Below are 26,474 nucleotides of genomic sequence, written 5' to 3'. Positions count from 1 at the left end.
AGGACTGGCTCTTTTCGGCTCCCAACTTTGGCAACTCTCCCACCCGCACCCTGAAGGGGCAGACAGGTCCACACAGATCTTTTGGGTGTGAGTACCAGGAAGGAAATTTTCCTACTCTCGCGGAGGAAGCCAGGAAAGGGAGCTCTCCGACCAGTTCAGTGCTTAAGGGGCGCGCCGCCAAGGGGCACAAAGGGGTGGCGAGCCCTCTAGGGAGTGTCAGGTCCCTGCGGGCTGCGCCGTTCCTGGGTCCGCGGCCGCGCGGGCGCGCGCGCCCGGCTGAGGGGGAGATGTCCGAGAGCACGAGCGCGGGAGCGCGCTCTGGGAGTGGTCCCACGGCGGAGGGAGGGGCAGGCGGAGGCGGGGCCGCGGAGGCGCGCGCGGACGCGGAGCTCCGCCGGAATTCTTTAGGCTGCCGTGCGGCCACGGGTGGGAGGGCGGTAGCCGCGGTACGCAGAGCCTCAAAACCTAGGACTTCTGGGAGCTGAGGAACCCCAGGAGCGGAGCCGGGCCTTGGGGGAGAAACGCGCGGTGCTGCTTGCTCATTCGCTTTCCTTGCTCAGTTTAGGAAGTGGGTGGCGGCGGTGTGGCCGGCGTCTCGAGGTATTCCAACGCCCGCGTCCGGGGAGAAAATTCACCTGTTTCGAGACAGCGCCTCGGACTTGGAGGGAGCGGTGGCAGGCTCTCGCTCCTGGCACAATGGGCTGTACGCTGAGCGCCGAGGACAAGGCGGCGGTGGAGCGGAGTAAGATGATAGACCGGAACCTCCGCGAGGATGGCGAGAAAGCAGCGCGGGAGGTCAAGCTGCTGCTGCTCGGTGAGGAGCCCGGCTGGACGCTGGGGCGAGCGGGGGCGCCCCGGGAGCCCGGGGTCGGCCGCTCTGCTGGGCGCAGTGGTCGCGTGGGGCCCCTCGGCGTTGGAAACCCGAAGGGGACTTGCAAAGCGTCTGAGGGCGCGCCTGGTATCGCCCCGGAGGGTTTCAAAGCGAGAGCTTGTCTTTTGCGTTGCAGAGACGAGGCGGGTGCCCCTCTCCCTGGTCCTCCTGGGAGGTGAGAACTCGAGGGCGATGGGGCGGGAGCTTCACTCGCGTGCCTAAGTGTGGACCCCGCGGGGAGCCGAGGAGCGGATCACGAGTAGCCCCTTTTCTTTGAAGTTAGCTCAGCTTTATAAAGATGAAAGGGAATTCACGACATGCAAATAAAAGCCCCGCCCCCACCTCGAAACCCTTCCTCCAAGGTGTTTGTGGTTTTCCCGTTCTAAAAGTGTCACGTTTTGTTAAATTTGTGCACCATTTTGGGGGCCTCTGTCGGATTGAAATGTGTCTTTCCTGGAAACTTCCTTTGGCGACTCAGTAAAAGTTTTAAAGGAGCACTGATTATATTCACCTGATTATATTTTCGTAAGGAAGCAGCCTACGCTAGGTGCTTGATTTTTATTACTGTGGGGACATGGACACCTCCAAAGTTGGGTGTAACACTTGCTCTAGTAAGATACTTGACTGGTGAAAACCCAATGTGAAGGTATGAAAGGATCTCGCTGGGGAACTGGATTCTCTCCTTTGCCAGGGTTTCTGATGAATGAGAATTGCCAGGTACCACGCTGAAGGCTCTTATTCGTTCTTAGTATTGTTCTCCTGCTGAAACGTTGTGTGGAGGTCTTTTCCGGTTGTTTGAAGGGAGAATAAAAAGATTAAGCTAGGGTTTTGCCTGAGGGATACGTTAGGAAAATATGCACAGCATAAGATTTGTAGATATTTTCTGAGTTAGGGTTTTCTTTTGTTTGCCTGTTCGCCCCCCCCCCCCCCCCACACCCAGTAGGTATTTAGGAGGATGAAAGATTTCCCAGAATCATTTGCACTCCCAGAGATTGCTTTTGTTTTTACAAGTTATAATAAAAAAGAAATAGTGCACAAACCTGTTTTCAGAAAGCTTTATTTCATTGGTTTGATGACTGCAGGAAAAATGGTGTTTTTTTTCTCCATTACTTGTAGTCTTGGAAGCTGCAAACTTGGCATGACTAAAAGTAATAATGATCTGAGTCATTTAGCATGCAAGCTGTGAAATAACTTTGCATTTTAAAGACCTGGGTGTCTGTCTTTACCCTTGCCCCCAACATAAATCCTTCTCAGTTGATACTGTTTGCTAAAGTTTTTACATTAATGAGAAATATTTTATTTTGCCAAGGTCAGTGTATTTTTAGTGTGGATTGGGCATAGAAAAGAAACACCTTGATATGGAACCATTTAGGTGCTCCTTTTATGAATTCAATGTGCCTGAGTCAAAAATGAAACAAAAGAATTTAAAAAGTTCTATTCCCTGCATTTCTGCACTCCTGCTTTGGTGGAAATGTTTTAGTGTATTGTAGTGTGACTCCTAGTTGAGCCTGCCATCCACCATGTTTAAAGCAGTTGAAAATGAGTTCTCTGGTGTGGTTTTATACTTTAATTAGATGTCTGTTAGAGACAGATGACTAGGATAAAGGTCCAAGGAGTTAGTTTTTGCTTGTATTCAGAAGCGATCAGTGTTTCTTAACCTTAGCACTACGGGCATTTTTGTGCAGGATAATTCTTTGTTTTGCAGGCTCTCTTGTGCATTGTAGTTTGTTTAGCAGCATCTTTGGCCTCCACCCCATTAGATCCCAACATCAGCCTACTCAGCCTGTGACCCTCAATAGTGTCTCCAGCTATCCCCAAAATATACCCTGTGGGCAAGAAATAACTGTTGGCAGAGAACCAGTGTTCTAGATTAACAATTAAAATATAGTAGAAAGTATAAATGTAAAACAAAAAGTTGCATCTCTACAGCCATCTATAGTGAGAATTATGAGAAAGGTGTGGCAGAGTCATGAGTTTTAAAAGAAATTATGGGATTTTCTTTTCTTCATATCAGTAATGTTAGAAAGATAAATGATTTTTAAAAATCTTTAGTAACTGAATTCCATCAGCTGGCTTTTCTAACTTTAAGGTTTTGCTACATCTCCTCTCTCTCTAGAAATCTTCTTGTTGGCCCAGCACTCCCTTTTTCTCCCTCCCTCCTTTGCTTCCTTCCTTCCTTATCTTACTCCCACTCTACTCTACATTTTTTGCCCAGATTCCAGCACCCTGATTCCTCTAAACAGAATGATGGCTTACTTATTTTATAAATCTTAATTCTTGGAATGTTTGAAAACGTTGTTTCCCCCTAATTTGACTTTAGCAGTGAAGTGTTGACCTTTGGTTCTTTTATGGATGTTTAAAGTGTATAAGCAGCTCAGTGAAATCATTCCCTATAAAGCACAGACAGCAACGGAATCAACTGGAAATATAAAATGGTTTCTAGGTAACCTGTAACCAATGTCAATTCCATTTACGTTAGGTCTTATTTCTTTTCAGTTATTTTGTTTTTCTCATCAAATGATTTTTTTAAAAATTTAAGGGAGAAAGCCTCAAAAGTACATTTAAAACTATTAAATAGTTATACTGAATATTTTCTTAAGACATGTATTGTGTTTCTAGATATTTGGGTTGAGAGATTCAGGCATGAGGTGCACAATATTAGTAAAATTTTGGTACAGTTTATTATAATTTTAAAAAATCAGAGGTATTTCACTATTCTTATTAGGAGCAATGAGTTAGGCCTTAAAAAAAAAAGAGAAGACCTGGTCTAATCATTGACCTAAAGAAATTAGGTGAGGGTTTGGCTCTTTCAAATCTTCAGGTTTAGTTTTCTGACTTTAGTATTAGAATAACACTCCTAAATAGATAAACTTAGTTTAATAAGGACAGTTTTATTTCCATTGTACTTGGCTAATTTTCTCAGGGAAAACTTTTTAAATACCTTTGAGGATGTTAACCATTTATCATGCTTCTGAGGGCAGTATCATTAGGCCTAGACTTATTTCTGTGAGGCAATATTGTACATATGGATACTTACTAAATAATTTTTAAAGCTATAAGGGATTAGATTATATGAGTAAAATTTTCATGCGCTAATTTTTCATAAGTCATTTCACTCTAAAGCTTTGAGGTTTTGTTCTGTTTCACTGTACCACTCACACAAACACCACCCCCCCAAAACAAACAAAAACATCCCAAATGAAAATGCATACCCATATCTCCTTTGTTAGCTTGGTTTAAGTGTTATAGGTGGAGTGAAAACATGAGGGATTAGATTTGTTCTGCTTGGTGAATAATTTTCCATTGCTACCATCAACCAGCTGTTTGGGAAGCTACATCATTAATCCTTTTTGCTCCCTTTAAACTTGCCCTATGACTTCCTTAGTTGAGAAATTCTGGTATTGCAGAACTTTTGGATTTTGCATTACTTTAGCTATTTCTTTAGAATTGGCTCAGAGCTTAGATGTTAGAAAGCTTGTTTCCTTGAATAAATGGACCTGGTATTTCAACATGGGTTATGGGCTTCTTGCTCACATAACTGCTTTATGTTAGCAAATAGCAATTACTTTAACAGAAGCTACAGGTGGTTTTAAAGTATTTTAAAAGGATTGATTATTCTGTAAGCTTCCCTGCTTCTGGTCTTGTCTTATAGCTCTTCTTCCTACCATAGGTGCTGTGTGAATTCTTTTCTCAGAAATCTTTGTTGACTTTTGTAGAATAAAAATTCTTCTGTATCTGTCTTCCCTCTGTCCTTGTACTTTTTTCCTCAGTGCACTCTCCCCTTCCAAACAGGAATGATTGGCCTGTGATAAAGCATATTTTCACTCTGGTTTCTAGTGTTGGTTAGCCTTATGCCCCGCCTGTTTCCCCCGCTAATGTGAGCACTTTAGGGACAGAATCTTAGTAATGAGTCATCCTGTGTTCCTCACAACCCATTTACTTTGTCATATGCATAATTACTTCTTAATTGTTGTAAGTTCATATCTTATGTGGGGTTAGGATTTACCTAGAGTATAAACTTTATAGTTTTCCATTTTCAGTGGCCATGGGAATAAAAAACTACCCAGACAAACAATGTAAACAAAAAAGGAGCAGTAATGGTTTGTGATGAACAAAATAAGCATATGGTTTCTAAAAGCAAATTGTTTGGTTTAAGAATTTTTATCCATATTTATAAGATCTTTAATAGTAATTACATTATTTAATAAATTAGATAAAATGACAATAGTTTTTTTGGAGGAGGGTTTACTTTGTTGCAGCTGGAGTGTTATTCCTTAAAAACATTTTTTTATTATGGTAAATCTTACTTTTTAGTTTTTATTTTTTGGCTTCTTTTAAACATAAAGAGCCATGAGTCTTGTTGAATTTATTAGCAATAGGAAATATAATGCCTATGTCATAGATTTTAGTGAAAGATATTAGGAAATATGATGCTTATTTTATAGCATTTAGTGGGAGATTTTATTTAAACCTGCAAAAGATTGCTGTAATTTTTTAAAGAAAAATTGAATATCCAATCACAATTTTAATTTTTATTTTGTCATACATCTTTCTGCTTTGGAAAATTCAAGAGACCACAAATTCACATAGGAGGATCTGAATGTATTTGTCACATTTCTAGGTCACATATTTCCTGATCGCATGTTCTAGGATGCAGTTACCCAATGTGTCACTTCCTGGAATGTGACATTGGTGAAGCTCAGATCCTAGATGGCATTTGAGCCATATGAAGTAAGGTGAATTGTACCTAGTCTTATAGTGCTTAGGCTGCTTTCTGTCATAATGTGTTAAATACTAATTAAAAACCTTAATAAAAATAGGGCAAAAATAATTTTTAAAAAGTAAATATTCATTACCATAAACTTAGTGGCTTAAAACAATGTCAAATTTATTAATTTTGTATTTCTGGAGGCCAGAAGTTCAAAATGGATTTCACAGGGTTAAAATCAGGATGCCAGCAGGGTTTATTTTCTTCCGGAGGTCCTAGAGGAGAATCCATCCCTTTGCCTTTTTCAACCTCTTAACTAAAAGCTACCAGCTTTCCTTGGCTCATGGGACCTGTCTCCATCTTCAAAGCCAACAATGGCTGATGAAGTCTTTCTTATGTAGCATCACTCTTCTTTCGTCATTCACTTATAAGGAACCTATGCTTACATTGGGCCCACCCAGATAATCCAGGATAACAGTCTCATCTGAAGATCCTTATCGCTAATCACATCTGCAAAGTCCTTTTTGTTGTGTCAGGCAACAGGTTTCAGAAATTGATACCTGGCATTTTTGGGGGCTGTTATTCTGCCTACCACAGTCTGCCCTCCTGGCTCCCAAAGATTCATGGCTGTCCTGCATGTGAAATGCATTTACTCTGTCTCAACATTGCCGTAAGTCTCAACCCATTACAGCATGATGTTAATGTCCAAAATCTCATCCAAATTCATGTTCCAGCTCAGGTGCGGGTGAGATTCTGGGTAAAATCCATGCTGGGACAAATTTCCTTTTTTCTGTGACCCTGTGAAACTAGAAAGCATGTTATCTGCTTCCAGTATATAATGGTGTGACAGGTAGAGGACATCAGTATAGACATTCTTGTTCAAAAGGCAGACATTCTTGTTCAAAAGGAGAAAGTAGAGAAAAGGAGTCATCAGTCCCATGCACTTTCCTAACTATGTTAGGTTTCAAGGCCTAGGATAATCCTCAGTGACTCTCTGCTTCACTTTCTGGGCACTGGACTCCGCCCTGGTAGTCATTCTTTCTCTTCAATGAAAGGTAGTACTTGTTTGCAGCTGAGTCATTTCATAGCCTGTTTCTTGCCTGTAGGATTATGGTTAGCAAGAAACTCACCGGCAGGTGAGTATAGTAAACTCACCAGCAAGAAAATCACCAGCAGGTGAGTATAGTAAAATGTTTCATTTTACTGTAACTTGCAAGAAAAAAATATGTTGCACTTTCTACAATTCGCCTGGAAATCTCCTCATTTAAATATTCAAGTTCATGGCTTAGAAGTTCTGCTCCACATAACTGCAGGACGAAATTCACCTAAGATTGCTTCCACTGTATATAATTGTCATCTTTCCTCTAGTTTCTAATTCCATGTTCCTCTTTTCCATCTAAATCCTCACCAGTAGCACATTTCAGCTTCATATACCTATCCACAATCTGTTCATGACAACTCAGTTGTTTTCTAAGATCAAATATGTTTTCTCTAACATGTTCCTCACTTCCTTCTGAGCTCTCACCAGGACAGATGTTAACATCTGTATCTCTAAGAGTATGTCAGGGCACTCTCTCTAGGCTTTTTCTGTCATGCTCCTCAGCATTCTTTCAGCCTCTGCCCATTGCCTAACTCCAAAGCCATTTTCACATTTTTTATGTTTGCTGCAGCAGTACTGTACTTCCAGCTATCTTTTTTTTTCTAATGAGATGTTTTTTTTTTTAGTAAACAGTTTGTCTTTTTTTTTTTAAGATTTTATTTTTTATTTATTTTTAGAGAGGGGAAGGGAGGGAGAAAGAGAGAGAGAGAAACATCAGTGTGTGGTTGCATCTCATGTGGCCCCCACTGGGAACCCGGCCCGCAACCTGGGAATCGAAACTGTGACCTAACTGGGTCCTAACTGGGAATCGAACCTGTGACCATTTGGTTCACAGCCCGAGATCAATCCTCTGAGCTATACCAGCCAGGGCCAGATATCTTTATTGATTCTCATGTATAGCTTCAGAGAATGGGTAACAACTGATTTCATATTCTTCAATCTCTGTAATTTGCGTGACTGTCATAGTAAGAGCAAATTACCAGTTTCTGATGCTTTGTATTAAAGCCATGATATTTCGCTTGAGACATAATGGAAAGAATGAGACTTTTCCTTCTTTGGTTCTTCTTAGATGAAGTTTTTCCTGACTGACCATCCAGTCTAAGTTAATCTTCCCTTACTCTCCCTTCGCAGTTACACCATTTTGAAGTCATCTTGTGCATTTACATTTTTATTGTCTCCAGCATCTATGGTGTTGGCTCCTTAACAGCATGTATCTGTCCAACTTGTTTATCACCTAATGGAATGGTACATAGTAGTCCTTTCATAAATGATTAGATATTAATTTTGACTGGTAGTTCTCTAAAGGGAAAGCCCTTGTGCTTTGGGTAATTTTAGTGGGTTTTGGTCCAATATATCCCCATTTAGTTCTTTTATATCTCACTGGTTAGAGTAATTAAAGCCTACAACATTATTCCTAATGCAGTTCTAATAAAAGAAATTAATTTGGGGGACCAAATTCTTATTGCATGATCAGAAAAATATTGTGACTTTTGGTTAATTAAATAGTAGAGTGAAAAATGTGATTTTTATATTTGAATATTCTGGACACTTTGCTTTCAACAGGATTGTTGCATTGCTACTTCATATGTTATTTGACTGCTTTCTTAAATGCATACAATGAGGCATTAAATATATTCTCACAGTCATATCTGTGAGTCACATGGGATGATGTGACTTTGGCTTTTGGGAGCTAGCAGGGTGCTCTGAAGCTGACTTACCACAGTCTGTTCTTTATGTCTTGCTTGTCTGTGTGTTGTAAGAATTACCATTGCTGGCATTTGTAAAGGGTGTTTTGTATCCTTGGTGTCAGGTTATGCCTTAGTTTACCAGATCATTAGAGAATTTACATTCTACTTAGGGAAATAAAATATATATATGAAAATAATTACTCATAATGGCAAATAGAAAAGAAATGTTATTACAATAGATACTAGGGAGGTGAACTTTAAGATTGAGGTCTTAATTGTTGATCTTGTGGAATGAAGGTGGAGGTTATAGGCCTCAGAAATTATTGTGATTCTAAATCTGTCATTTCTTTCATATATTTCTGAGCTTACTTTTTGATCCCGATTGGCCATAAGCTCTGCATTGCACTTTCTTACATTCTCTACGTGTAAGGAATTTTATTCCTCCAAGATTTGTTTAGCTCTGTAAGGAGACCCTCCAGTTAGAAAAACGCAGTTGACCCAGAACCCTGATGGCAAAATGTTTTCCTTGAGACTTTAGACAAGTTATCCCAGTTCTTTAAGCTTCAGTTATCTTTTCCATAACTGTCAGCTAATGAATGTGCCTACGTCATAGGGCTGGGAACAAAGTAAGCTAGTCCATCCAATGTCCTGAGAAACAGGACATGGCACATAAGTTCTTACTACATATGAGCTGTTACAAATACTTTAGAGACTCTTCTTACTAGTTTCTGATCCTACCATAAATTCCTTGTGGGACTTGGATCTCTGTTAGCAGTGTCCTCACTGGGATCAGACCAGGTAAATACCTGTGTTGTGTTACCAATTCAATTGAGAGTGAATTTTAAGTAACTGCAGAGCTTTACAGATGATGTAAAAGTGATTCTCTCTGCATTTTATTACCTATTTTAAACATACGCAATGATTTTATGCAAATTCTCATTTTTTCTTTCTTGAAAATAAAACAAAGCTTTTAGTGCAAACTATGAAACATTATTTGAGTTAATTCAAATAAATAAGCCATTTCTTAGGGGAATTTATGATTACTTTTTTTCAAATTTTAAAACTTTTTTGAAATTCCTTGTACTGATGACACAAAGACATTCCTAATGAAACTCCAAAACTACCATGAATGTACTTTTAAGAGAGAAGCAACATCTCTTGAAAAGTGGTACTACCTTTACAAACAACAAAGGACTGAATTTGTGAAAGTATGACTTTTCATAACTTTTTAAAGGAGTCCCTGAAGACTTAGCCTTGAATTGTCTAGACTTCCTTTTGTTTATCTTGCTTTTCTAAAGAACAATTCAGATTTTTTTCAGTAATTTACTTATCTAATCTAAGTATTTCTTTTTTCTTGGTTGGACACATGTCTTTTGACAATCTTTCACAGTATTTAAGAGGCATGGAATCTGTAAGTAAACCACACTTAAGATCAACATAATATAACAGGAGTTAGAAGAAAACTGCCTTCTAATCGGTAGTTCTAAAGTGATCTAATTTCAAGAATTACTTTATTTATATCCAACTTAAAATTGATCCATTGAGTTTTTACAAACTGAGTACTTCAATGTCATCAGCAGCCAGATTAGGAAATGTGTGCAAGAGATGTGTTGGGATTGTAAAAAGCCTTAATGCTGATCAGAAAAGTTGACAGGGTGGATAAGATGGTGTTGCCCTCATTCAAGTTCAACATTCTGCACTTGGTCCACTGGTTCATCCTCTCTGGCCTCTAGGACCTTTCCATCCACCCTCATTTTCTCTGCTGTCTTGACACTTCTTTTCGTAACTTTTTATGAAGTTATGAAGAGACTCCTGTGTCTTGGTTCATAAACATTCTCACATCATGCCCAGCATTAAAAATAAAATCCAAGTAAAACTGTTTATACCCTCCTTAAGTAAGGTCTGTGCTTAGGGTGAGAGGTAAGTGAGAGGTGTGGGTGGGTGGTGGGGATGGTCCCTCAGCACTGTTCTGTGCACTCTCGTTGACTTCCATCGTGCCCTTGTCCCTGTGGCCTGCTTGTTTCTTGTCTGCTGACATCTACTGCTTAAGTGTAAATATCCTTCTTGGTCCATTGTGTCTCATTTTGGCTGTAGTCAGAACCATCTCTTGTACTGCTTGACCCTCCTTCATCTATCGTGGATGCTGTTTACCTCCCGATCTCTCTTTTTCTCAGGCAGCCCTTTACTACAGAGCCAGTACATGTAGCCAAGCTCTTAGTTATCTTGAGTTCTCTGCCTTTTCCGTTCACCTCAAGCATGTGGAAAATTAAATGTTGCATATTTACTGCAGTGGTGCCAAGGTGCTGGGGAGAGATGGGCTCAGTGTTTCCTCTTCACACTTTTCCACCAGGCTGCTTAGGTGTGTTGCTGCCGTGCTAACTTTCGTCTCCCAGGATCCCAAATAGACCTCTCTGCCTTTAGCAATCTCTTCATCCTATCTGACATGCCATTCACCTCTGAAACACTGGCACAAAGAGGAGAGGAGAGTGGTGAATCCCTGCCTCCCTTACCCTTATGTGCCTTCTGCAGTTTCTAGTAGGTGAGTGATTATCCTGTGGTTGTTGATCTCTACTGTGGGATACCTGGAAAGCAAGCCACTTGTTGTACCTCATCCATTTCTGTCTTGGTGGCACTAATGCACTCTGTCTGCCCCTTCTCCTGTTATTCATGTTAATAGATAAAAACAGTAATTTTCAAACTATTCCTTGCATTACATTCTCTGTTGTCTTTACATTCCTGCTCTGAAATTAGGTTTTGTTTTTTTTCTTACAATTATCTTCTTGATGTTCCATGTGTGCTCATCTTACTTCCCTTAAACAGCTCTTCCTAAACTTTAGCATGCATAGAAATAATTGGAATCTTTGCAAATGCAGATTCTCATTCAGTAGACCTAATTCAGTAGGTCTGGGGTCGGGGCTGAGGTTCTGCATGTTTCACAGCTCTCAGGGGATATCTTTGTCGATGATCCACAGCCAGTCCGTACTTTGAGAAACCAAGTCCTGGACTCCTAAAGATCTTCCTGGATCTTTCTCATTTATCCATTTCATGAACATTTTTCAAGACTTATCTGTCTTTGTTACATTCGTGGAGCTCCTATAACCTTATCAATAACATATTTGAAACAGTGTCTTGCACAAAGTAAGCACTCATTATGTTTTATACATTCAAATTTATGTACACACAAATATAATACCCATCACATTTATTATTAAATAGTTAAACTTCTGTGTTAATCTGGAGCCTTGTTCTACAGTGCATTTTGAGAAAAGCTATTTGATATTATCTTGCATGGAAACATGTGCTTCCTGGAGAGTGATCAAAAACTGTAATTAGTAATAATGAATCTTCTATTTAGCAAGAATTTTTAAAGTGAATTTCTTTCTTTTGATGACATGATTATTCAGGTTATGTTGAATATGACCTTATAATAATGTTTTTATGAACATTTCATCTGGTAATGTTCATGATGAAATTCCTTTGTTCCAAGTAACTAAAAGTGATTGGGAACTCTGAGAAAGTTTGTAGTCACTGGACTTAAAATAATTGATTATGCTGTTTTTATAGAATCTCATTTCTAATCTATATACACATACAACAGAATTTCCATTGCCTTTAAAGAAATTTCTGATCTTAGAAAACTGTTCTTCACATTAATTTTTACTGACAAGTGCCTTATTTTGTGATTATATATAGCATAAATGTTCTACAACCTCTGCTTCCATCATAGTATCTTTTGCTGCTTGGGCTTAACGTTAGTTACGACATCTGGTTTTTATGAAACTTGTGTAAATTCATTCAACAAGTATTTGTAGAATGCCAGTCCTATGGTTTGCATTATCTAAATATCTGGGAATGAATGGAACAATCTTTGGGAAGCTGATATTAATTAAAGTAGAAAAAAATGTTTAAGTATATAACCATTTGATAAAAATGATATGGTTATTTTGGCTTATTTAGTTATAAGTTTAAGTATAAAAAATGGGTTCTGGGTTTCTTCTCTCTCCCATTTGTTTTAGAATGCCTTTGTAGTAGATCATTTTAAATTTGTTTTGAATGATTTCATTTTATATGTCAGGTTGGATTTTATTGCTTTTCGCCAAAAGCTATTTAAAACCTTCCAGAGCAAAGAAAAAGTAATGAGCTGCGCAGTAATTTATACTGTGCACATGGTGATGCTTAGTATTTCAGAACTAATATCCTGAAAACTTACCAACCAAGAAATGTGGTCCATTGTAGTTTTAGCAGTCACATCTGAAATAACTTAAGCTCTGATATAGGAATAGCTAGTATAAAAATAGTGATTCTGAAAAATATGGAACTCTAACGGACTCTTAGTAGTAGCTACTTTGTAGAATTAATCAGTAAGACTTATGCTTTATAATTCATAGACGGTGTAGATTTTAGATTATATATTTATATTTATATTATATTTTATATTATATATTTATATATACGTGTGTGTGTATGTTTTTGTTCATCAGTGAGTCAATGTTATTTTAAAAAACCAAAAAATATAACATTAGAAAATTCAGGCATTAGAATGAGTCTGTCAGATGAGCAAGTTGTTTTTTTCTGAATAAAGGTAGAAAATGCCATGAGGAATTTTTACGATGGATCCATATACATGGCGGGTTGAGAGTTGGACTTTAATGTTTTTAGAATCATGTCGTAGTATAGAATTTATTTGTTGTAATGGTATGGATTTCTGGAAGTTAAGATTAGGTATTTAGATTTGATAGTTTTAATCCATAAATAATATGTGTATAAATTTGCAACCAAGATTGCCAGCTTGAGAGAACATTTTGAGTAAAATGAAACATGTGACTTGTCATTTTTTTCCCCATATATGTAGTCTGAGATTGAGGAAAGGTTGGTTTTAAATAATGTATATATCATTTACATTTGTTGCATTTTCAAGATTTAGTTTACTATACTTATAAAAAACTTGACATGTTTGCATCCTAAATTGAAGCATTCAGTCCAGAGCATTTGTTGTTTTAGTAATCTGAATACATTTCTTTTACTAACAGTCATTATGTAACATAGATCCAAGATTGGTTTCATACTTTAATGCAACCTGCTCTACTGTTACAACTTAAGAATAGAAACTTTATAAATGACATATTTTGCAGCTTTCTTGGGCATAAAATATTCACACACTGTTTTTCTTCCAGTTATCTATCTCGGTTTCTCTAATTTTTATTTACTTTTAATATATTATTCTCTTATAAAATAAATTGGGGTCTCTGCTGATAGATACAGTAAATAATGCTATGTGTGTGAAGAACACTTGTGTTTTCAGGGAGAGCTCTTTCTTTGCTAGGAAGTGGTACTCCCCAAGCTAGGTCTAGCCAAGGGAACATTAGTACAGAGAAGGCTCAGAGGAAACCTGAGGCAGACACTCTGAAGTTGGTGGGTTGGGAACCCAGACTTGGAGCTGCAACGGTATGGCTGCAGTGATTACTTCCAGCCTTGTGGTTTTCTCACTTCATGAGATTGAAGCTCAGTTCACATTGCTCACTGCGCCAAATGCTTATTAATTAGTTTTCCAAAATCAGACAAATTTGATCTGCCCATCTCAGTTTTTGCCCCAGGCTCTGGAGTCCTAGGCCTTCAGCAGGTGAAGATTGGACTACCTTTTGCTACCTTTTGATCAAGTACTCCTTCCTGTCTGGTTTAAGCAGCTGTGATTGGAGAGCAGTGCAGGGTAACTGTGCTGGCTCCCTAAAAAAAAAAACAGGGAAAGGACCGTGAGACTGTTAAAACAAGCCAAACCAAAGAAACAAACAAACGATATGTATTTTCTTTGCTGCATCCATAGCTTTTATATATCTGGTTTCAGAAAATAGTTTGTTGCCTTTTAAACAACAAAGAAATAGCTTTGTTAATTTAACTATTCCATCAATGATGACATATTATGTTCATTGTCTTATATTTGGGTTGTTCGGTCTTGAGACAGGATGTTACTAATATCTCAATGTGACTTTTGAATATCTTTAATTATATACAACATTATTTTATTATAGGAATAAAATATAGAATTTACTCCCTTTTGCTCTAGTATTTAATTATTTTTCAAATATCGATTCTCTAGTTATAAATTATATGTGGTGTTTGGACATTTGGGAAAATAAATCTGAGTAATTTTTTCCCTATGTGTTTTGAATAGTTGACATGATATTGTCTATGTATGTGACTGTACTTTTTTGGCTTAAATGTTTACCTATAATTAAAAATTTTCTGTAATTTTCAAATTTAGTGGCTATATAATGTTTTTATAGATTTGCCGTAATTTAATCACACTGACGTTGAAAACTGAGATTTTTCCAGTTTTATAGTCTGATGTAATGCTCTGATGATTATATGGTATGTATATATGACTGCCTGTATTCCATTGTTTCCTTAAATTACTGGGTTAAAAGGTTTGAAATGTTTTAAGGTTCAGGACGTGCACAGGTAGATTGCTTTTCCCAAATGTTCATTTTCTACCTGGTCAGGTGGTATGTGAGTCTACTGTTTTACCTCATTCTCATTAACATTGAGTGTTCTTATAATTCAGTTATCTGTACTAACTTTATGGGTGAAAATGACTTCCCATTGTTATTTTTTTAAAGATTTTATTGAATTTAGAGAGAGGAAGAGAGGCAGAGAAATATCAGTGTGTAGTTGCCTTTTGCACGCCCCCTACTGGGCACCTGGTCTGCAACCATGCATGTGCTGTAGACTGGGAATGGAACCAGCAACCCTGTGGTTCCCAGGCCAGTGCTCAAGCCACTGACCCCTACCAGCCAGGGCCTCATATTGTTGTTCTACTCTAGACCTTGGATTTGCTAAGGGGTAATATAAAGACTTTCTCTTCTAACAAAGTTTGTCTGGTCCATTTTGAGATTCATCAGAACCTGTCTTAAAATACTTTGCCTACTTGTGATTTTTGATCTTGTTACTTTTTGGCATATTTCATGTGTTTCACTTCAAGTTAAATAAGAATATATACAATTGTTTAAATTGTTGACCCCTATAACTGTGCCTTTGGTGATGTTAACAAATGATACTTTTTTTTTGGAGATTTTATTTATTTCTAGAGAGGGAAGGGAGGGAGGGAGAGAGGGAGAGAGAGGGAGAGACATCAATGTGCGGTTGCTGGGGGTCATGGCCTGCAACCCAGGCATGTACCCTGATTGGGAATCAAACCTGCGACACTTTGGTTCACAGCCCACGCTCAATCCACTGAGCTACGCCAGCCAGGGCCAACAAATGATACTTTTATATTCACTTAATTGTATATGCCTTCAGGATATACAACCTAAGAATTTTTTTCATCACAAATACAAAAGACTTTCTTAAACCAGAAAAACAAATGCAAACTATAATAGAAAAGCTTGATTAAGTTTTCCATGTTAACATTGATGACATATACACCATAACTAGTGGGGCAAAAAGCATACCATGTACTACCTATTATCATGCAAGTCCACATTAAAATGGGGTATCATTTCACACTTATTGGAATTAATCTGAATTTTGACTTGGACAATTTTAGTACAATATTGGTGGGAGCATCAGTTAGTAGAACTATTTTGGATAATATTTTGTTCATATTTAATAAAGATACATACATCCCTTGGACCCCGTAATCCCACTCAGAGGTGCCAGCTCTAGAGAAAGTGATGCACTTATACCTAGAAAAATGTTTCCTGCAATATTGCAAGTAATAGCAAAATTTGGAAATACCTAAATCATTAATCATCAGGAGTTAATAAATGAGCAAAAATGAATAAATAAATGGGGATATATATTAAAAGTGCAATACTTTATACAACTATGCAAAAGAAATACATGCAAAAGAAAAAAAAGAGAAGGTGAACACCTGCTAAATCTCAGTGAAAGTGTTGAATTAAATATGCAGTTTGCAGAATGATATGCTCTATGACACATGCAAATAAAATTACAAAAATCTTCAAAACTATACCAGATATTTATAGGTACAAACATACATAGCAAGAGTAGAAAGAAATGTGTGGGTAGGGTAAACATCAAATTGAACGTGCTGGTTATTTCTGAGAAGGGAGACAGAAGTTGATGAGGAAGGGAGATATCAGGATGCTTAATGTTTTAGTTTTTAACCAGGGTGCTGGACACACAGATGTTTATTAATATCTTTCTAGATATTTTTAAATATATTGTTAAAATATTTCTTTCTAGATATTTTTGTATGACTAAAATATTTCATAGATAAACAGAAATTTTGTTAATATAGGCTAATTCATGTCAATTTGGGATCTTTTGCTGTGCTTTCACATCTGGTTATTTCCCAAGCCTTGTTACTCCCATTTCCCTTGCCTTGTCTGTTGTCCCCTTTTCCCTTTCCTCAGTTTTCACATAGTCAGTCGATTGCAGTGCCCTCCTACCTGCTCTTCCTACCTACACACTTTCTGCTCCTCATTCTAAATTAATCGTCTGAATCACAGCTCTGAGCTTATCAGTCACTGCTTGGAAATCTTCAGTAGTTCCCATTATTTACAGAGCATTGCCCTGTTTGTCAGTATAATATTCAAGAGCCTCTGTGGTTTGGCTTTCACCCTGCCTTACCATAGTTCCCATGATATCCTTGCTCATGTCCTTTCTCTTTCCAGGAACACACTTCCATTTTCATCTGTTTTCAGTCCTGCCCATGTAAGTTCATGAGCAGAGTTTCAACAATTTCTATCATAATTGAATAATACATGGATCCTTAATAAAGAGGAAACAGTTTTTTTTATGGATTCCCAGTATTGATTTAAATAAATATATTGCAGTATCACTTACATATATACTAAATATATACAATTATGCAAACACATAATTAGGTGTAAAAAATCATATTTCTTACTCCCAGACAACCAGAAAGCCAAAAGTTACAAACTATACAGTTCTCACTAGCATTGCTTATCCTGTGGTGATTGTAACATGAATCAGGTATAGACAGCTTCTATATTTGTCATGGCTACACTGCCAAATGCCATAGATGTCTCAAGTGCCTCCTCCCTTTGCTCTAATTGAATTATTGCAAAACCTTCATTCCTGTGGTTTCCACCTTCATTGGAATAAATGTGTCATCATTGGTGATATGATCAATTATAAGGCTCAGTAATGTTCCCACCAAGTAGCCTGATTTTATATGTGGAAATAACATCCCTGGATCTGAGATATGATTCAGTGCATTATTAAATTAGCTACTGTATTCTATGGGCTGTGTCAAGTGTATGGATCCAGTATGCATCAAACATGCATCCTGCCTTCCAGAAGTTTAGTGGCAAAATAAAGCAAAAGGAATCATCATTTATGGGAAGGATAAATGCTCGGGGTGAAATTTAAACTTACATAGGGAGGCAGTTTCAAGTTTAGAGCTGTTAACTATTCGGCCCTTTGGCTACTCATGAACAGAAGCAAGAATATTAGGTCAGTCTGTTTAATTTGAGTTGATTTCTCTTTTATATTTATGTTCTTCTTTCTCCGTTCATTACTTCTCCCATTTCTTTTTTGTGGGTTCTATTTCCTTACATTTTCTAGAACTAAGGTAGGCAATGTCAGTCTTGTGTTACAAAGCAGGAAATACTACATAATTTGCCCAAGGATAGAATATACAACTAGTAAGTGGCCAGGCTGTATCTTTTATATCTCCTCATCTAATTCCAGGTTCTTAACTCTCTTGGTATATTGCCTGTCAGTACTTAGCTTGGCTCTAAAGTAAGCATCTATCCTTATGTTATTTCATGTGGCTTTTGTACTTGTGAAATTAAAGGGTATTTTTCTCTGTTGGGAGAACATATATATTACCAGTTCCTGAAATAAGACTTAACAATTTAACTTAGCTAACTTATTCTCAAAACTGAATGATTATTCCCTGAGCCCTGGGCTCATTTGGTTAAGCATCTTCCCACAAAGCAAAGGGTCAACAGTTCGATTCCTAGTCAGGGCACATGCCTAGCTTGCAAGTTGGATCCCTGGTTGGGGTGCATATGAGAGGCAACTGATTGATGTTTCTCTCCCTCTCTTTCTCCCTCCCTTTCCCTCTCTCTAAAAATAAATAAACAGAATCTTTAAAAAAAACACCTGTGATTCTGACAATGAAATATGGAATGATGAAATATGGAACAATTTACTAATTTAGTCTGTGGATGTAAAACTTTTATTTAAAATGTCAGAAGTAGGCATGAAGAAGACCAAAGTTTTGCATTTGGCATGTTGTTTTTAAGCTGGTTGCAAAGAAACTAAAACTGAGAGATAACCTATGATTGTTTCCCATTTCTTTTTAAGAGATATGGTTGGAAAAATTTGGTTTAGGAAGAGAAAATCAATAGAATTACCTTAGCTGTAGACATTAAGAGTATGTTGATCCCCTTAGTTTACCCACCATGTCCTAATGTTATTGAGGTTGCTTAACAAACTTGCCGTGTATACTTGACTACACGTCACCCACTTCACCTCTAAAATTGAAAGCCTCTGGTAAACAGTAGACATTCAGTAAATGTTGGTTTAATAAATTAATTAAGAATTATATCTTATATTGAAAATATTAATAACTATAACTTAAAACACCAGTCTTAACTGATATACATAATCAGGTATTTTAACTGGACTTTTTAAGCGGACACAAAAATTATACATATACATCAAAATAGTGTCAGTATTTTTTTTTTAAATGAGTAAGAGAAACCAACTTCAGGATAGATAATCTGGGGTTAGCATAGATTCATTCTCATCTCATATCTTCTATATATAGGGCTGAAGTTTTTCAAATGAAAAAATATTTATTATTAAAAAATCTTGATGTAATTAAATACCCTGAATCTTTGAAGAAAGTTTATTATACTTACTAAGCCATGTTTACCAAAGAAAAAATGTAGACTGTTATATTTTGGAAAGACATTTTTCTACATCAGTTAGTTTCTCATTAGCAAAGGTAATTAAAATAATAACTTTTCAATAATGTACCACAATGTAAAAATATCCTTGTGACTGGTAAGCTGGCTGCCCCTGCATGATGATGACCAGCTGGCTGTACATGATAAAGAGGGCAGATTAATCAGTCTGGTCACGTCAAATGTAATCTTCAAGAAGAGTAAAAGTATTCATTTTAACTTTGACTTTAAATTTTTCTTTGATATGGGCATAAGGCACTGTTTACACCCATGGTTTAAAATTTCGGGTATAAAATGCATATCTTGAAAATTGGTAAGTTATAGTTTATGCTTGTATTTTTCTAATAGCTTTATAAATATATTGAACACTGATGTCTTAATTATTGAATTGGAATTGATACCCTTTCCATTTCTCCAGGCTAATTAAGAATATGTTGGTGATTATTTGCTTCAATACTGTTCAAGAAAAACAGTGAGATGATTACAAACCAAGTCAGAAGTGCCTGGGATAGGATGCTTGTTCCACTTAAAATGCTAAAATATGGTGAACATACAAGGAAGTGTTTCTGGCCAGTTTATTTTGAGGGATCATATTAGTTAATGTTCTTAATATTCTGAAATAGGGCCATAGATACGTCACTCCAGAAACTATCAAAAGGAGATACATCCTTTTTGCCATGGCCAGAAGGAGAGGAAAAGAATTTTAGTGAGCTGAAAGTAATACATTTCTTTCTTGCATTTCATTTAGAAGATTGCCTAACTTCCTTAATCTTCTGTGACTTCTATTTTGTTTCCTTTAGTATAATTTGTAGAAATATTTCAGGTAGTCAATTTATATAAGTCTCTATGGAAATCAGGTTTATATACTTACTAGACTGATATTTTTAGGAAAGAAGTAAAGGGGCACACCTTTATTTTAATTGTTATTTTTATAGCTATAATGTCTTGTGTTTGAGTTCTGGACTGTGAATGTTTTATTAAGGTGTATTTTTAAGTCTTTGTGCAATTATGGTGAATTTTGTATTTGATACAGTAAGCTGGCATTGAACTTGGTGCACAGGGACTTTGAAATAAAGCCCTAATCGTCCCCAAACCTTGAGAGTTTGCCCTGGAAAGAATGACAGGGATAAGGTGATAGAACCTGGTTCTGGGAACTCTTGTGTATGCATTAATTCCACACTGGAGTTATTTTGGTCTTTTGTTTTTTATTTGGATTATAAATTATGGTAGAAGACAAGTTTCTGCCATAATTTATATTCTTTACTGGAGTGACTTTATTTAGGTTCATGGTTGGCAAATAACACAGCTTAATTATTAAATCACTTTTAGGTTTGCTTTCTTTGTTTATAGGTAAAGCAAATGATGGCTACATTTACATTTAAGATAAAACTATAAATATCTCTTGAAAATGGTATTTGTTCCAAGTTGCAAGGACTAGATTGTGATGATTGTAACTAGAGTTTTTGGCCTCAGAAATAGCTTTCTGTTCTGTGCTACGTAATCGTGTGTGGGGGTCTGATTATGACAGACTTGGGTTTACAGTTTGCTAGGTTCATTTTTAAATAGGTTATTTTTAAATAAAATACAGTTTTATCTTTAATGAAAAATACTACTGTAGCAAAAATTTCTTTTACATGTTATGGAAACAATAAAATAATAGGTTAGTTATACTTTACTTAATTTTTGCCTTAAATTCATTTTTTAAAGTGGATTGACTATAAATGTTATATTTCTAACTAAAGTGTGGAGAATTTTCAAAATTATTGACTCTCTAAGTGGGATGATGCAACTTTTGAATTACTGAGCTTTTCTTGGTAAAAGGAAAAGTTTAATGCTTTTAATAGAGTTTCCTTACATGAATAAGGACAGGCCATTTAGAGTTGATATTAAGCAAACAAATGAATTCTTTTGTGTTTTGAATATTTTAATTATAATTGAATGTTTTTAAAGGAGCAAACTTTTCTTTGATAGTATTATCAATTCCAGATAATTTCTAATTCTGTATTTCAGACAATACATGTATAAAACATAAAAATTATTATTGTTTTTTTGGTGTGTGCCAGGTCTCTAGGGCTTTACTGATTTCAGACTTGGTTTTAGGGTGTTATTTTTATTCTGAAATCAGATGATTTCATCATGCCTAAGCAAAACCTCCTATGTGCTTACGTTCTTTAAATATATTTTATGTAGTCTGGTTTTCAAGACTTTGCTCTCTTAGTCATTAAGGTGTCAAAGTCAGTGAGTAGGCTGATGTCTTTATTATTAAAGATCAGTGATATAGTTGAGGTTTTGAAATTTTAAGTAGCACTAGCATTCTGGAAAGAATTATAACAGAGCTATTCAGGTAGATGTTTAAGAAAAAAATTCAGTGTGTCACTGAACAGACTATTAGAAAGCTAATGTACACATGAGCAGTCAGGTCTGCCTGTCTTCCTGGTGACATTAAAAAGAAAGAGCTGTTGGAGCAGGCTTTTGTTGTGGAGGATGCCGTGTCCATCTGCATGGTTCCACCAAACACTTTACCCTAGTCTTATTAACTAAATATTGAATACTTATTGTATTCAATAAGTACTTATGTGCTTATCATGTACTATGCATCCTGTTAGGAGATGTACCCCAGATACAGTGGTGAGTGACAGATTTAAGGTGTCCTTCTGTAAGGGGAAACAAACGCCCAAGTATATAAAAAAGTACACTTATTCTAAAGGAGGGTTTTTGAGTGCTGAAATTAAATCATGTTTTTTTTCTCTTTCTAAAACTCTTAGTGAGGTATTTGCATACTTAATCAGTATGCTAATATTTGAAAATGTTTCTAGATTTTTAATTATATTTTTCTTTACCAAAGAATGTGACCTTTAAATGAAGTCACAGTGCAAATGGCGAAACACCATTTTCTCAGTATGCATGAAGCTACTCTTGCCAGCCGCAGGAAATCCATCTCTTTCAAATTCCTCCCAGTCCATCCTGGGATTTGTCAGGGAGAATCTCTCAGCTGTCTTTGCTCGTGGCTTCCACATGGAGTCCATCATTCCCTCCCTCCACTCTTGCTGTGGTTACGGCAGTGATGTCTTCCAAAGCTGTTGAGGGCAGAAGTGGCTGAACTTCTGTCACTATTCACTGCCCACCCCAGATATGTTGGGATTGCTGGTGCGAACACTTGAGTTTGCCATGTCTGTCTCGTGGCATAACCAAGTCTCCTGTGCCTTGTGTCTCACATTCCCACAGAGACTTTTGTGAAACAGTTCTTTTTAAGTTTTATTTGACTGTTTATTGCAGTGCCCTCGTGCCTTATTTTGGCACAAGTCCAGATAGGTTTGGCTGACTGACACCATGCTAAGTAAGAACCATAGCTCTGAGGCTGGCCCGTTGTTTTTGAGCCAGACTGTGTGGATTAACTACTCCTCACCCTCCTGTGTCTTTCGAAATGTTGTCTTCTAATGTCTAGAAAAGCCTAACTTCCAGATGATCACAGCTCAGGTTCACCACTCGGTAGGTGGTCATAGCAGACACTTGAGTCATTTCTGTTTACTGTCTTCTTTTTCAGCTGTTAACACTTTGAAAATGTTTTGTTTCCTATTTGGATAGCCAAGAGTCTTTAGTTGTAGTTATCTCTGGGTAGATTTTCTGTTTCACTTTTCTATGCTAAAGGATTTTGGTCTTCAGCAGGCAGAATTTAGTTTGAATTTCACTTCAACACTTTAACTGATGTGAAGACCATTTAGAAATGGAAGGCCATTTCTAAATTTCTGGGGAACTGATTCTTCTTACCTGTGAAATTGGCAGAAAACGTGTGTCTCATAGGGACTGTTGTGACGATTAGATAGGTGTCAAGTGCTGGGCACATACTAGATGCTCATTACATGATAGCTAATGTTGACCTCCCTGGGTTGGCTGGATCACTCATTAACCATGAGTAAGTAAATGAATCCCTTCTATTGCTTTACTTCACAGATCTGTGCTTAGAGGCCGCTCTGTTGCAGATCATTTTCTTGCAGCCTTCCTGGAAGATGATTGCTTCTCTTTTAAATGATCCCACCAACACCTCACAAGTGACTTTCACAGATTATAGGTAGCTCTCTTTTAGATTAATTTACTGCAGACAATTTTTTTAAATGTTGGGGGGAGCATTAGAACTGTTTGCTCATGATGTGAGCATGTGACAGTCAGCAGGGCATAAATTAAAAACACAGCTGTGCACAGAGCCCAACCTCTCTGTGGTTCTCCTGACCTCAGTTTGATTATTAAGAAAAATGAGAGGAATGAACTAGGTAATGTTCTAAGAATTTTTAGCTTAAAAAAGTCTTATTTATTCTATACGACAAGATCTGTGCTCAACTTTGTATTTTAGACATGTGGTTTGCATATAAGTTGGATTTATTCTGCCATCTCTATCATGGAATAAGTAAATGTCCAGGAGAAACTCAGTACAGTTAGAGTTCGAAAATGGATCAGACAGCTTCCAGCCCCTTTGGTTGTGAGCCTCAAAGATTTTCATGACAGTTTAAAAATAAATACTTGTGGTATGCATTTGTAAATCAAGGCTTCTAGTTATTTATCAATGTATTATCTGGAGTGATTTTACCAGTTAATACTTTTAAGAAGAATAATGTTACCTTGACTTGTTGTAGCACATTATATTTTTGAGAGCAATGTAAAAAATCTGGTAAAGATGATATCTTGGTAAAACAATTTGACTATTTCCTAAGGAATGCAGGATGTATATTTTTATATTCTTTCCATTTATTAATACTATTCAGAAAAATATCTTGATAGTTAAGATAATAGTTGGTATTGTATAGTATATCATGTGAACATTTTTCTCCAGAAAACTGAATTTCTATAAATCAAGTAAAATATTTCCCCAGTTAATTACAATGAGGAAGTGCTGAATTAAAAGTTAACAGATTTTTTTTTAATGTAGGGCACTTCTGAAACTTAAGTATGCTAATGTATATTGTGTAACCTCAAAAAAAAAGTATAATACATGCCTTGTTCTCTTATGTAGTCTGGTATTCAAATTACGCCTGTTGGCATTCTTCGTAATATGGAACACTTCTTAGTGTTCCAAGGATACAGTTTGCAAGAACCTCATTGGCATATCAGTTTATAAAACATTGTTGCATTAGTACTTCATTTGATTCTTACAGCCTTGTTAGCACTGTTTTACTGGTCAGGTACATGAATGTTGGGGAGAAACATTCTCCCCAGACACTGTGTCTGCATTATGAAGGCACATATCTACCTAGTTTGATTAGTTCATGTTGAGAAGAAAATTAGATCTTTTTTTTTCCATGCTTTATAATCCACTCTGCCAGTCTCTGTCTACTAATTGATGGACTTGGGCTATTTGGATTTAATGTAATTATTGATACATTATGACTTAAGCCTGCCATTTCATGTTTTTTTTTTTAAATTTAATCTTTATCATATTTTTTGCATTACTTTTTAGTCCCCTTACACCCTTTTTCCCCAGCAGTCACCACACTGTTGTCCATGTCCACGAGCCCTTTCTCCTTTTTGCTCAAGCCTTCCACCCCCTAACCTCCAGGAAATTAGATCTTAAATCAGCAACAGTATGTTTTAAGAAGTATTTGAGAAGTTAATTGAGTACAGCTTTGATGATAAAAGAGAAATCTGTTAGAAGACATTGATTTAGAGAATGAAAGTTTAAGAATGTCAACTATTTACTCCTCACCATGCTAGTGAAATTTTACACTCCTTAATTATGTTTGTGTCAACAAGAAAGAATTTGTTTAAATGTCATATTTTTAGGGGTGCATTATCACTATGCAGTATAAACTCTCTGGTTCTTATTAAATTAAATTAAAATATATAAGTTAATTTATAATGTTACTCTTTGTTAAGGCAGGTATGTTTGTTTCTAAAATGTGAACTCAGCAATCCAAAATACTCTGAATCATAGACTGAAGGAAGTTGAGTCTAAAGAGATTTTTGATGTCCCTTAGTCCATTTCATTTTCAGAAAGCTGAAATGATCCCTGCAACATTCCTACTGTATCACGGAATTGTTTACCATAGTTGAAAGCCTGTGGAAAGGAACTTAATTGTTTTATTTATTAGCAGATACTTACTCAGTGCTTACCATTTGCCAGGCACTGTCCTAAGGGATCTTTAAGTATCTTCTTTTATTAATAGTTGCCGAGTGTCTGCTACATGCCACGTAGTTTGCTTGGCTCTTTGAAGTATTTTATTAACATCTACAGCAACTCACTGAGGAAGTTTCTGTATTATTATACTCATTTTTGTACACCAGGAAACAGATACTCTTCCTATGAGATTCAAACCAAGGGTATACACCTGTATGCTAAGGTTAGTACATTAGACAGAAAAAGACCGACATCTTCCAGAGTTGGTGAGGCACAAGCAGAACCAGTAGAATTCTCTTCTGTTCAGTTTCAAGTTTTCAAAGAGGGTTTCCTCTTGGAGGTACCATCTTAGTAGCAGTGGGAAAGTCTCTCTGTCTAGAAAGAAATTCTTCTTGGGTTGAAGGGATACTTTGAATAGTTCCTAGAGCTTGGGGGAGAAATGTTTAGGATACCTGGTAGAAATAATAAATGGTCCTTATTCAACTACACCCTAGGATTTAGTGTGGCTGAGCATGGTTGATCGTTTTTGAGACTCCATGTGGGGGGTGAGTGGAAGAGAGTTGGGTGACATTTGGGGAAGGAAGAATGGATGTGTGGGGCTAATATTGTTGGTTTCTGTCTGCATGGTGTGACATAAGACTTATTCTGTGTCTTCCCACAAAATCTTTATTAAACTTAAATAATTTGTGAAGCTGGGTTTAAGGATTGTGGCCAAGTACTGACTACAGCTTCAAGGGAGACTCAGAGCTGACTTGCTGAGGCTACCCACAGGAGGCTGATACAACTTGGTTGCACTTGTCTCTGTGGTCCCTGTATTCATTTCCCTCTGGCTGTATATGTGTCAGGTCTCTTCTGTAGGGCATCTGAAAGGGTTTTAGGTATTTGAAGTTCAGAATGGTCCTTACCCTAGAATTCTTCCCTCTTTTAAGCTAAATAATGTGAGTTCTGTAATCCCCCTTTTACCTTAGTAGGGTATCTGGGGGTTACCTTTTAAGTAATCCCCAGATACCTTAGCATCTAGAAACCCTTTTATGGGTGGGTCAATACCTATTTGTAAAACCCCGATATATTTGCACAGTACCCAGTGGTTTGACCTCTATG

The 26,474-nt window shown here is 37.0% G+C and overlaps 1 protein-coding gene across 1 annotated transcript in view; it reads left to right on the top strand.

Annotated features, from left to right (window-relative positions):
• The first annotated feature begins 358 nt into the window (after window positions 1–358).
• Window positions 359–26,474, top strand: part of GNAI1 (G protein subunit alpha i1) — an 81,524-nt gene continuing 55,408 nt past the window's right edge. The window contains exon 1 of the mRNA XM_028525433.2: window positions 359–814. Coding sequence (XP_028381234.1) covers window positions 697–814 — 118 coding nt within the window. The 5' untranslated portion in view covers window positions 359–696. The remainder of the gene's footprint in view (window positions 815–26,474) is intronic.

Source organism: Phyllostomus discolor, chromosome 10, assembly GCF_004126475.2.
Source record: "Phyllostomus discolor isolate MPI-MPIP mPhyDis1 chromosome 10, mPhyDis1.pri.v3, whole genome shotgun sequence".
In the NCBI taxonomy this organism is placed as follows: domain Eukaryota; kingdom Metazoa; phylum Chordata; class Mammalia; order Chiroptera; family Phyllostomidae; genus Phyllostomus; species Phyllostomus discolor.
This window is presented reverse-complemented; position numbering and strand designations above follow the sequence as displayed.